The 12,549-nt window shown below is 38.8% G+C and overlaps 1 protein-coding gene across 1 annotated transcript in view; it reads left to right on the top strand.

Annotated features, from left to right (window-relative positions):
- Positions 1-12,549, top strand: part of VAPA (VAMP associated protein A) — a 39,606-nt gene that overhangs the window by 7,141 nt on the left and 19,916 nt on the right. Inside the window, exon 2 of the mRNA XM_082640174.1 lies at positions 12,217-12,369. Coding sequence (XP_082496300.1) covers positions 12,217-12,369 — 153 coding nt within the window. The remainder of the gene's footprint in view (positions 1-12,216; positions 12,370-12,549) is intronic.

Here is a 12,549-nt window from a genome sequence, read left to right as displayed (position 1 = left end):
GGTCGTTGTCCAGTGGAATGTCCCGTATTGATATTTCTGGTATGTAGTTCCTGTAAATTTGGAGTTGGATTTAAGGGCTTGAAGATTCAGGTTTCAGTATTTTTTTGGTAAAAATACTGCATAGATAGAATTGTGTCACATCAGGTGTGGATAACGTCTGGTTGTCCCAACTTCTAGTGATGTTAAGTTGATTGGTGATGACCGCCTTATCCCTCCCGTGAAAAGTTGCATAAGTATGAGTGCATTTATGGTAATATGTGTGAGGGAAAAGATCAGAAAGAAAATAATGTTAGCAGTCATTAGCTCTACTTTAGGATGCTTTTGTTTTTACGTTTTTACTTTTCTGTGTGCCAAGATTTCTGCAATGAACATTCAGTGCTTTTAAGGGTAAGAGAAAAAAATTATTTTGTTATTAGACTCAGTACTTTGAGAGATTATATCAAAAGTTTCATTTGTCCTACCTGTAATACTTTGTTTTATTTTTTATTAATAACTTAAGCCTTTTATACAGGCTGACGTCTTTTTTTAAAAATAATAAAGCAGTTATATAAGGTCAATAGAAAACAAGTCTGTGACTATACTGTAGCAGTTCAGACATCAAGGCATATAACGACAAGTAGAAAATCATGTTTGTTTGAAAGCAAATCTAATGTATAATTAACTGTACATACATCTGTTTGCATTGGGTTCTTGCTGTTAGGATCAATTGGTGGTCTCTTTTTTTTTTTTTTTTTTTTTTTGCGGTACGCGGGCCTCTCACCGTCGTGGCCTCTCCCGTTGTGGAGCACAGGCTCCGGACGCGCAGGCTCAGCGGCCATGGCTCACGGGCCCAGCCGCTCCGCGGCATGTGGGATCCTCCCAAACTGGGGCATGAACCTGTGTCCCTTGCATTGGCAGGCGGACTCTCAACCACTGCGCCACCAGGGAAGCCCCAATTGGTGGTCTCTTGTGAGAGCGTGGTAGATTAGTTTGGCGTATTTATTTCTCAGAGAATGGGCCCTGCCCATAGACTGTATTAGAGGCAAGTAGGTCTAAGCAGCGTGTAAGTTCACAGGATCCCTCTTGTCCAGACAGTGCTGAGGGTTCAGTGGTGGGCACCTCGCCCAAGGCCAGCCAATATATACATACTGATGATTGGCTAGTCACAATGTTGAAGCCTCCTCTTTAAACACGATAGGTTTTAGACTTTTAAGGTTGCAGAGACTTGGAGACAGTGGCTGATTTGGGCCATGTCAAGCAGAAGTAGCCAGTTGAGAGAGAACAGGGAGAGGAAAGCAGGCAAGAGAGGTCTTGTGGTTCCAGTATCAGTTTCTCTTGAATGCAGCCTTTTGTGAGGCCAGCTGTACCTCATGTCCTTTGTCACTGAGATTGCTTTCATCTTTATAATCAATGCTTAAGTATGATTTTATTCTTCATAATAAAATTCCTTGCTTAAATAAAATTAGACTTCAACATTTATGAGACTGTTTAACTTTATGACTGTGACACATTTCACTTTATAAAAATAACCTCAACTAATATCTTAAATTTTTATAAATACCATTTTTGATGCCGTGTCATTAATATACCATAGTTTTAAAATTTTTTTAAAATTTTATTTTATTTTTGGCTGCATTGGGTCTTCATTGCTGCGCATGGGCTTTCTCTAGTTGTGGTGAGCAGGGGCTACTCTTCGTTGCAGTGCGCGGGCTTCTCATTGCGGTGGCTTCTCTTTGTTGTGGAGCATGGGCCCTAGGCACGTGGGCTGCAGTAGTTGTGGCATGTGGGCTCAGTAGTTGTGGCTCGCGGGCTCTAGAGCACAAGGCTCAGTAGTTGTGGCACAGAGGCTTAGTTCCGCGGCATGTGGGATCTTCCCGGGCCATGGATCGAACCCGTGTCCCCTGCATTGGCAGGCGGATTCTTAACCACTGTGCCACCAGGGAAGTCCCAATATACCATAGATTGCTTAGCTACTTTTCTCTGGCATTTGGGGAGTTCTCTAGGATAGTTACCTTGAACATTTGGTACTGTTTTCAAAATTCAGGTTTAAATGAATGAGATGTTGAGTTACTTATGTTTCAGCTTTTAAAGGATGTGATTGGATTCAGTGGCCATTTAAAAAAAATAGTTATGTTAAAGAATTGTTAATATGAGAGAGCTTTAAAGTACTAGTTTGTAATATAAATTGACAGATTTCTTATGGGCCTACATTTTGACAGCCTTTTATTTTGTAGCTATATACTTCCATATATATCTACTCATCCATATATATTTACACGTGTGTGTGTATATATATATACACATACATATTTTTATTTTGGTACTTGGACAATCTGACATGAATTGGAGTGACTGCTGTACCTCTAAAGGTATAGAGCACCTTTACATCATGGAGTGTGTTTTCTGTTTGTTTTCTCTATGAACAGATTTTACTTTTATAGCTTATAGGGGAAGATGAATCCCTTGGTTTTGTTTTCTAAGTACTGTTCCTACTGCCAAAAATCTCAGTAACAGCAGATAACTGAGAAAAAAGATTTTTCTGAATCTTTTCAGTCCCCACCACTCCACTTTAAAAATAAAAGATTTTCTGAACAAATTAAGGTAATATGAATTCACTTTTAAAAGTCCCTTCTGATTATAAAATCAATGCTTAATGTAGAAAGTTGAAAAAGCATAGAATAGTATAAAGCAAATAAAAATTACTCAATCCTACCACCTATAAATAACCAGTTTCTTTAAAAAATTTTTTTTTAAATTTATTTATTTTGGCTGCGCCAGGTCTTAGTTGCGGCATACAGACTTCTTAGTTGTGGCATGTGAACTCTTAGTTGCGGCATGCATGTGGGGTCTAGTTCCCTGACCAGGGGTCAAACCCAGGTCCCCCTGCATTGGGAGCACAGAGTCTTACCCACTGGACCACCAGGAAAGTCCCTAAATAATCACTGTTAACAGTTGATTATTTTTTCTGTGTATGACTCTTTTATATCCTATATTTTTTAGTTAATATTATTTTGATAATTTTCCCATGTTATAAGTATTTTGCTTATAATCTAACAGGAGCTTTAGATCTCTAAATGGTGCTAAAAACATTTATTTCAGGTTCTCCCGAAGATATCCATTTCTCTTTTATTCTTTCCCATCCTGCCTACCTAGATTTTAAAAAGTAATCTAAACTCTTCAGATATGGAACACTTATTTCTGTTTTAACAAAGCTGTTAATTTAAGCATATTTAATGTTTAATCTTGAGTGCAAGCATGAAAAAAAGTTTTTTTTATGTGTGTGTACATCTTATTTTTCTCTAGAAAGTTACACAGTGGAAGGACATAAGATTTATATAAAAATGTTACAAATCAAAATGTTTCATTTCTGTGTGAAGACAGTGTTGTTTATACTCTCCCACTTGTTCTCAGTACTGTGTCACAAAGATTGTTCAGGTCAGAGTGAGCAGTCTGCATCAAAAGGTCAGAAAAAATACTTCTAAAATGTTTAGTAGCTTTATACAAAATGTCAGTGAGGCTGTGATCATCTAGGATTGAATTACCGGCCATGTTACCATGGAGTAGTAGGTGTTTTCTAATTAAGGCAGTAAGTAAAGTTGTTCATAAATGTCACATACTTTGAGGGCTGAGAGGAGTCTTAGAGGTGGTTTTGTGTACTGAGCTAGAGTGGAGGGTTAGACTGGGCTGGAGAAGTGACATGATTTGCTCAAGGTCAGTCACCTTGTTGATGGTGTTAGATTGTGAGCCTCTAACTCAGCACACTGCATTATGCTTTTTACAAAAGTCAGTATGTACACCATCAATAGCAGACCGCCCCCCCCCCGTGCCCCCCACCCCCGCAGGAAGGTGATGGATGAGTATTTAACTTTGTGCTCAGAGCGCTGCTGCATTAACTTAAAGTGATGAAAAAGAAAGAAAAGACATGGTTCCTGCCTGTTGGTTACTTTTAACTATAACTTTAAGCCCCTAGAGTGGGAAAACTTTTTTTTTTTTAATGAGGACACACTACTATGTTGAGTGGATTTTGGACATTGTTTCATGATACATTTTGAAATTCTTTGTTGATTATGTAATGTAGATAAACAAGGGCAGTGAAGCAGTTTAAGAAATCAAAGCTTTCCTTAAATAGTAGAAGGTTTAAATAAAATAGGCAAGTTTGGCTTTTGTATTAATCTCAGGGTCTATACTTTTGTAAGGTTAATGAAAGCTTATAAAAAGATACGTTTAGTGCTTTAATAACTAAACCATCTTGAATAGAAATGACTCACTTTGTTTCCCGGAAAGTGGTCTTCTGTTTATTTTTACACTAATGTTTGTACAATAATATTTATTCAGTATCTACTATGTCAGGGATTGTCCAGCTGGGGATACAGCTGCAAATAGAACAGAGACCCAGTCTTCATGGAGCTTACATTTGCTCAAGTCTGAGATTTCAGTGTGTTTGGGAAAAAAATACAGTAAATAAATTAAGGTAACTTCATCTTAAAAATTTGTAATGAAGATGTTTTAGGGCTTTCTTTGATGTAAAACATAAAAACCGTTTTCTTGGTATTTGATACTTGTTTCCAGAAATATTCATAATCTTATGTTCCTGTGGAACCAAGGGAAATACAATAAAATATCCAATTAAAATCTTTTTCTTATATTACTGATTTGACTACAGTTTCATGCTTTAACGCTGCAGAAATCTGCCTGGAATGGCTTATGAATTAGGAAATAAATATAGCTTAGGTATTTGCATAAAATACATAGAGAATTTATGAGAGTTCAGGCTCTGGAGGCAGACCTGACTTCCCACCTCCATGGCTTTGTGCTTGTCTGACCTTGGACAAGTATTCTAGCTTCTGACTCAGAGTTGACTCATCTGTAAAATGAGGATAAGTAATAAAAGTATCAGCCTCATAGGCTTGTTATTAGGGTTAGTGACATAATTCACGCAAAGTTCTTGATACATGGTGCGTGTCCAATAAAGGCTAGATTGTAAAAACTTCTGTTATCACTATTTTACTGTTACTGCTGCTGCCATGCTCCTATTACTGTGGGAGTTCTTAGTAGATATCTGTATACTGTACAGCATATAATTCAGATGTGTGATTAAGTTAACATAGCAAGACATATTCAGCAACATAACCCTTTGTTACTGGAAAACTGTTTAATCAGCGATGCAGCCGTTAATTTGCTAACAGCTGTGGAAACACTGAAGTAGTCATCACTGACTTCACTACAGCTACATTATTTATATATTTGAGCTGAGCATCCAGCCTGCCTCATTAGGATTTTTACCTGTTCTGTTTCAGTACAGATAGGATGGAGGAGTGAAAATGTCATGCTGGGGTAAATGATTTATGAATACCTAGAGTCATAGCAGAACGTACATACTTCTGATATATATATTTTTTGCGGTACGCGGGCCTCTCACTGTTGTGGCCCCTCCCGTTGCGGAGCACAGGCTCCAGACACGCAGGCTCAGCGGCCATGGCTCACGGGCCCAGCCGCTCCGTGGCATGTGGGATCCTCCCGGACTGGGGCACGAACCCGCGTCCCCTGTGTTGGCAGGCGGACTCTCAACCACTGCCCCACCAAGGAAGCCCTACTTCTGATATTTTTGTTGTTATTGCACATTGATTAAGAACAATCCATGTGATTGCTTAGCCATACTCAGGTTAAGGCCAGTGTGAATTACTCCAGTTCATTCAGGGATGAGCTGGTTTCTTCTCAGGGAGCTTATAGTTAGTGGGTGATTTAAGACGTACATAAGTAGTGAAGTGAGACGTGCGGGGAGAGAGGTAGGGACACTGTGCTATGGTAGTTGTATGGTCACCCTTGTTTCTCCTCAGAGATGCATGCTTTGGTTCATTGCACTTTCTGCTGATATCCTCCCGAGGTCACTAACTCAATCTATACCCATAGCCAAGAACTCATAGCTTGTCCAGAACTGGAGAGTCTGAAAGGTGAGCCTGCTTCAGTGTTAAAGGTGCTGTAGAAGACATAGGACTCCTGGGTTTAGAGACAAAGGATGTTATTCTCAGGGCACTGCAGGCAGCAACTTCCTAGTTGTGTTGGTTTCCTTTGCCCCTCAGATTCCATGGGGGCAACACAAAGGGGTTCAGTGCAGGTGGGTGCTGCCCACCTGGTGGGTTTGTGTCATAGCTGAGAAACCTTGAGTCTAGGGCTCCTGAATCTTTTGTGATGGGCTGCACAGAAACCTGCCTGACCTTTTTCCAGAGGAGGACCTGAGCATTATCACACTGGACAGTAAACAAACCTGCCCTCTCCTCAAGAGGGAGATGTTAACAGTCAGATGCAAGACTGTTCACTATGTAGTAGATCCTTGAAAAGACAGTCTGTATGAAAGCCTCCAGGGCCTCCATTGGCAAAAATGCTAGAAATGCTAGAGACCCACGGAGACTTGTCTCCCAACAGACCTCCGGGTTGCTGGTCTAAACGATGCTACGGAGTTCATGAGTTAACATTGGTGCACATAGCCTGTTTATTCTTGAGCTGCATCCCAGAGGCCTTTTCTATTTCTGAAATGCTCCATGCTATATTCAGGACCACTTATCCTGAAATAAAATTTGATTCTCTTCTTAGTAAGCAGATACTGTTGAACTCAAGTTGATATACATGCTGAGATGTTTAGGAGTCTTCAGTTACTTTGGAATGCATCAAAATAAGATGGATGGATGGCCAGAGATGGCTAGGTAGATTGATAGGTCTCAAAGTAAGTAACAGCAAAGTGTTAATTGTAGAGTCTAGGTTATGGGTGTATAATCATAATTGTTCACTGTTCAATTTCTTTGAAGTTTTTCAAAATGCTGGGGGAAAAGCCAAGTGCTCTCCCCTTATTTCCCCCAAGTCAGTTTTCTTTGCAACTAAACAAAGCCTGGCTTTTCAAGAAAACTTTAACGGCAATTTACATCAAAATAGGTATATATGATAACCATTTAAGAAACTGTTTAGTCAGAGTGGTTCTACTTTTGGCTGTTTTTAGCTTAATTGTGTTCCTTTTAAGAGTGGGAGGTTTGGAGAACTATTTAAAAGGAAATCATTGCTCTAAAATTTTTTTTAATTTATTTTTGGCTGCGTTGGGTCTTCGTTGCTGTGTGCTTTCTCTAGTTGTGGCGAACGGGGGCTACTCTTCGCTGCGGTGCGTGGGCTTCTCATTATGGTGGCTTCTCTTGTTGCAGAGCACGGGCTCTAGGCATGCGGGTTTCAGTAGTTTGGCACGCAGGCTCACTAGCTGTGGCTCGCGGGCTCTAGAGCACAGACTCAGTAGTTGTGGCGCACAGGCTTAGTTGCCCTGTGGCATGTGGGATCTTCTTGGACCAGGGCTCGAACCTGTCCCCTGCATTGGCAGGTGGATTCTTAACCACTTCGACACCAGGGAAGTCCTGCTCTAAATTTTAGGTATACAGTGTTTCATGCCGGAAATATATTTTTAGGTAAAGGAGTCAGGCTAGTCTCGCTTAGGACATCCTTCTGGGTGAGCTGCCCTAAAGTTTTCCTACATTTTTGAAGTTTGAGGTTCCAAGTTTTTTCCAAACTTTTTAACACAGGGACCATATTTATGTATGTTACATTTCCATCTGTTAGAATTTGGGACTGAGAATAGGACTTTGGCTTACTGGGAATGATAATGTAGTAGAGCTAGGATAGAATACTTAGTGACAGGAAGTGGCGTGGGAGATTGAAGGAGGGCAGCCTGTGTAATTAAAAGGTGGAATTTTAAAATATAATTTAATTTTGTTTTTTCAGTAAAAGTTCAAGTAAATGTTATCTGTATTGTGTGGAATTTTGTTTTATATGGTATATTTTTACATATAAACAGTGAAATTTCATCTGTAAAGTAGGAAGTATCAGGTGGTACCTGTGGTTGGTGACTAGTTTACAATCAAGTAATCATAAAATAGACTGTTGTAGTGATTGTTTCTAAATGTTAAACTAAGCATTTATATTGGACAAATGACAGGATTTTCTTCAATTACAGGGATTACGTTTTAGAAATCCTCAAAACATGAGTATTTATTTCCTATATAAGTTGCTTCGAATGTTTCACTTTTTCATCAAAACACTGCTTTTCACTTTTCTTTTAGTTTTTTTTTTAAGCTTACACCAAGGGTCAGCTTTTCTTAAAAACAAAAACAAAAAAAACTTTACTGTTTTTCATAAAAGAAAAATATGTACAGTTTAAAGAATTATCAAGAAGTTAATAGCTCTGCACTCCTGTGTTTTATGGTAACCATTTACTTGTTTTTCTTAATGGTTTAAACACCTAAGCATTGCAGGGGATGCTAGTAAAGCAGGAGATTATTGATATAATGTAGTGGTTTTTAACCTTATTTGACATGATATCCCATTTTGATATTTTATATTTTGTAATGCCCATTTTTTCATCCTGAAGTGAAATTCATATATAAAATTACTTAACCAACATACACAGTTAAAATTTTTTAATATAATGCCCTAACTGTAACATAAAGGAGAAGAAAGTGAATTTGTGATGAAATATGCATTTCAATGTGTAAATGTTTGGGCATGAGTATAGTAGAAGACTAATGAATTAGCCAGATGCTAATTACTTAAATAAATGAGTTTGGATTTAAGGGAAGTTAAGGGAGGAGTTATCTGATAGAGGGTTTTCTCTAACGTTTTAAATAAGGGCAAGAGAATATTTATGCATGTGGGTAGAATCATGTGAATGTGTCACCCATACATGTGTGCTGACTGGACCAGACGTTTGTAGGGATTTAAGTGTCCTGAGTGACATTGCTGTTGGTAGAATAATTTTCTGTAATGGTGAACTCACCTTTCAGAGTTTTAGGGAAAGAGAAAAAGGTTTCTTGTTTTATATAATAGATGTATTTCTGGGAAAGAGTTTTTTTTTTTTTTTTTTTTAACCAGTGTGGATTTCTGAAGGGGTATGTGAAGATCCGGTGGGATGGGGGCCTAATACTGTACTTGATCACGTGGATCTACCCGGGTGTTGAGAAATGTCTAACATCCTGTTCCTCTCTCCCCCCAACAGTAGCACCACCCAGTCCTAATGTCAGACAGAAGTACCTGACAGTGGCAGTATTACCCTGGATTTAGGCTTGTGCTGTAGCAGATAAATTACATAACTTTTCCTCTATTTTTGAGGGCCTGTAAGGGTAGATTCTATCAGGTCTGTTTAACCTGCAGGCTCCAGGAATCCATGATACACCCCCACCCCAGATCGCCCCATCTCACCCTCACCCTCCAGAAAAACCCAAGGTAAAACTGTGAATATTTGCCTGTGTATGTTTTTCTGGGTTAGTATATAGTTTTCATGAGATTCTTAAAAGAGTTTCTGTGACCCACAAAGGTGGAACAGATGTTTCTGCCTAAGACCTGTTCAAGCTATTAAATCTGGTTATTATGCTAGTGGTCATTAGTACTTGCTGATTTTGCATTTTAACCAGGAAAATGGGCTCAGACTCTGAACTGGCTGCTGGGAGCAACCCTTACTGAGAGGCTTGGTTAGAGGGACACAGTGGAGTAGAAAATCTCAAATTCATCTGTTAGGTGGCTTTATTGTAGGTAATTTTACTGATAAGGTTAACATATTCAGTAAAGAATTTGGCTTTTGAATTGGTGGAATTTTTTTCTTTTGACATATTATCTTCATCTTTAGGGAGTTTGTGTTTTGTTTTTGTTTTTTTTTTTTGCGGTACGCAGGCCTCTCACTGTTGTGGCCTCTCCCGTTGTGGAGCACAGGCTCCGGACGCACAGGCTCAGCGGCCATGGCTCACGGGCCCAGCCGCTCCACGGCATGTGGGATCTTCCTGGACCAGGGCACAAACCCGTGTCCCCTGCATCAGCAGGCGGACTCTGAACCACTGCGCCACCAGGGAAGCCCTAGTTTGCGTTTTTATGTCTAGAAAGACCACAATCTATTATTTAAGATTTATAATCCCTTTTGGGCAATATAAAATGTAAGTACTGTTTCAGAATTCATATGTTGATGAAAATTGACACATGGTCATTTTCTAAGTCAGTTTAAAAAATCAGTTATTTTACCTTGTTTTGGATAGTTGGTACTTTCCTCTAAAATTGGGGAAATTTAAAAAATTGAATTTAAAATTACGAATTAAAACTTACATAATTATGTTATAAAAATATAGGATTGTTCAAAATTAAAATTTTGCAAAATGTTTTTGTTATTTTACTAAGAAACTTTAAAAAATAAATTTATACTTAATGCTAAAGTTAAAATCCTAGGTGAAATAGTCACATAAAAATGTACACATTCTCAGTTACCTGTAGTAATATATGGATTTTCAGAATGTTAAGAAATGGAATCTACGTCTTTAAGACTCGTAGTTTTAACAGTTTAAAATGTGTTTTTAGCCACCGATTTTGTGGATTCACACAGCAAAATGGACAAACTGGAGCTTTCCCCTTCACTCCCCCTGGCCAGTGTATGGTGGGGTAGTTAGCTGCTAGCCAAAAAATGCAAGCAATTGGGATTGAAGAAGCAGCAAAGGATGTAAAATAATATATAAATGCAGTGATTAACTTGACCATGTAATTCAAGCAAGCTGTCCAAAAGATTGTAGTTCTTATATATATTGTATATATATTTAAAAAAATGTGTACTTGTTGATTTAAATGCTTATTTCACATTAGAATTTTTTCCATAACTGGTTCTCTGCCTTTATATGTTTTCTTCTAATGTTCTCTTATTTCTGTCTCTTCCCTTTCATCCCAGTTCCAAATCTTTATTTGTTAGAAAATATCTTACAACTCACAAACTTTAAGCATAGGATAAAATTAATTCATTTCTTAGGACCTGAAATAAGTGCCTTTCATTTCAAGTCTCTTCTTTTCCTCTCCTTGCATCAGGCAGGTCTACTTTCAGCCCCTGCTCTCTTCCCAGTGCCTCTTCATTGTCTGTTTGTTGTTCCCCTTCAAGCCTTTGTCTAAGATAATTTTCCAATATTCAGCAAAATGGGAAACTTTATCTGGCAGAGTTGGGGAATCTTCTCAGTCTGGACTCTAAACTAGAAATATTTTAAAGTTTTAAAAGACATGCTTGTTCTGGTTTATTTAATGAAGGAGAGATAGCCTTTATAATAGTTGTCTTTGATTTCAGCCTTCTAGCTTTTTTTTTTTTAAAGTATAACTTAAAATTAATTGTTTTAGAAACCACTGAAAATTGCTTTTGGGTTAGTTAGAAGTGTGTGGTTGTTGCTTCCATTGAGACATATTTATCTTCAGTCTCCAAATTAACAGGTATTCAGTTTATTGTCTAAATCTGCATAAAATATCTTTAGGCTTTTCTTCGGCCAAGAACAAAAGTGGAGGTACTGTTTCTCCACACCCCACTCCCCCCTTTTTTATTTTTTGCGGTACGCAGGCCTCTCACTGTTGTGGCCTCTCCCGTTGCGGAGCACAGGCTCCGGATGCGCAGGCTCAGCGGCCATGGCTCACGGACCCAGCTGCTCCGCGGCATGTGGGATCTTCCCGGACCGGGGCACGAACCCGTGTCCCCTGCATCGGCAGGCGGACTCTCAACCACTGCGCCACCAGGGAAGCCCCCCCCCCCCCTTTTTAAACAAAAAATGGCTTAGGATTTATTTAATTCAGGCAGGACTGCATCACCTTTTGGGTTCTTTGTTTTGCAGTTTTATGTTTGGGTGTAGAATCAAAGCTTAAAAACTTTGTATGTAGAGCATTTGACAGCTCTTAATAAACACTTGACAAATATGTGAGTGAAAGAATGAACGAGTGAAGGGATCAAACTTAGTTGAGGTGAAGCAAGAGCGCCCTGTCATTGGGTTCGTCGGCTTCTGATGGAGGCGTTTTGTGGTCGGCTCTGTCAGGTGAATCTGAAGATTGGCATTGGTTTGCAGACCACTGGAAAATCCCGATCTTTTCAGTTATGTGGTAAGAGCATACTCTAGGAATACAATTTTGGACTTATTTCATAAATTGAAACTTTAAAAATAACATTTTATTTGATAGAAACAATACATGTTCATGTAGTGATTTTATAAAGTCTGGTAAGGAATGAAGAAAATAAAACTCCTTTGTGAGTGTACACCTGGAGGTATATTTAGGTACACAGACTTTCAGTACATACTCTATATAAAATTGAGGTTATGTGCATCCAGTTTTGAATTCTGCTTGTGTGTGTGTGTGTGTGTGTGTGTGTGTGAATGTGTGTGAATCCAATTAAAATTTTTTTTCCCTGTTTTTGGTTTTTAAACCTTACAGGCCCCTTCACAGATGTAGTCACTACAAATCTTAAGTTGCGAAATCCATCGGATAGAAAGGTGTGTTTCAAAGTGAAGACTACAGCACCTCGTCGGTACTGTGTGAGGCCCAACAGTGGAATTATTGACCCAGGGTTGACTGTGACTGTTTCAGGTAGCAAACCATGTCCTGAATTTATGTTGTTCTTTTACTATATGCAAACTGCTGCAGGAAATGTCTTATCTTGGGGTGAGGGTGTATGTGGTCAGTTTGTAAGCAGTTACTGTCGTTCAAAAAATGTTATATCTATTCTTTATTTCTACAGCTTACTACCACATTCTCTGCCCTTATTAT

This window comes from Mesoplodon mirus (assembly GCF_964341445.2).
Source record: "Mesoplodon mirus genome assembly, chromosome: 13".
Classification (NCBI taxonomy): domain Eukaryota; kingdom Metazoa; phylum Chordata; class Mammalia; order Artiodactyla; family Ziphiidae; genus Mesoplodon; species Mesoplodon mirus.
The sequence above is the reverse complement of the archived record's forward strand: the minus strand, read 5'-3'. Positions and strand labels throughout refer to the sequence as shown.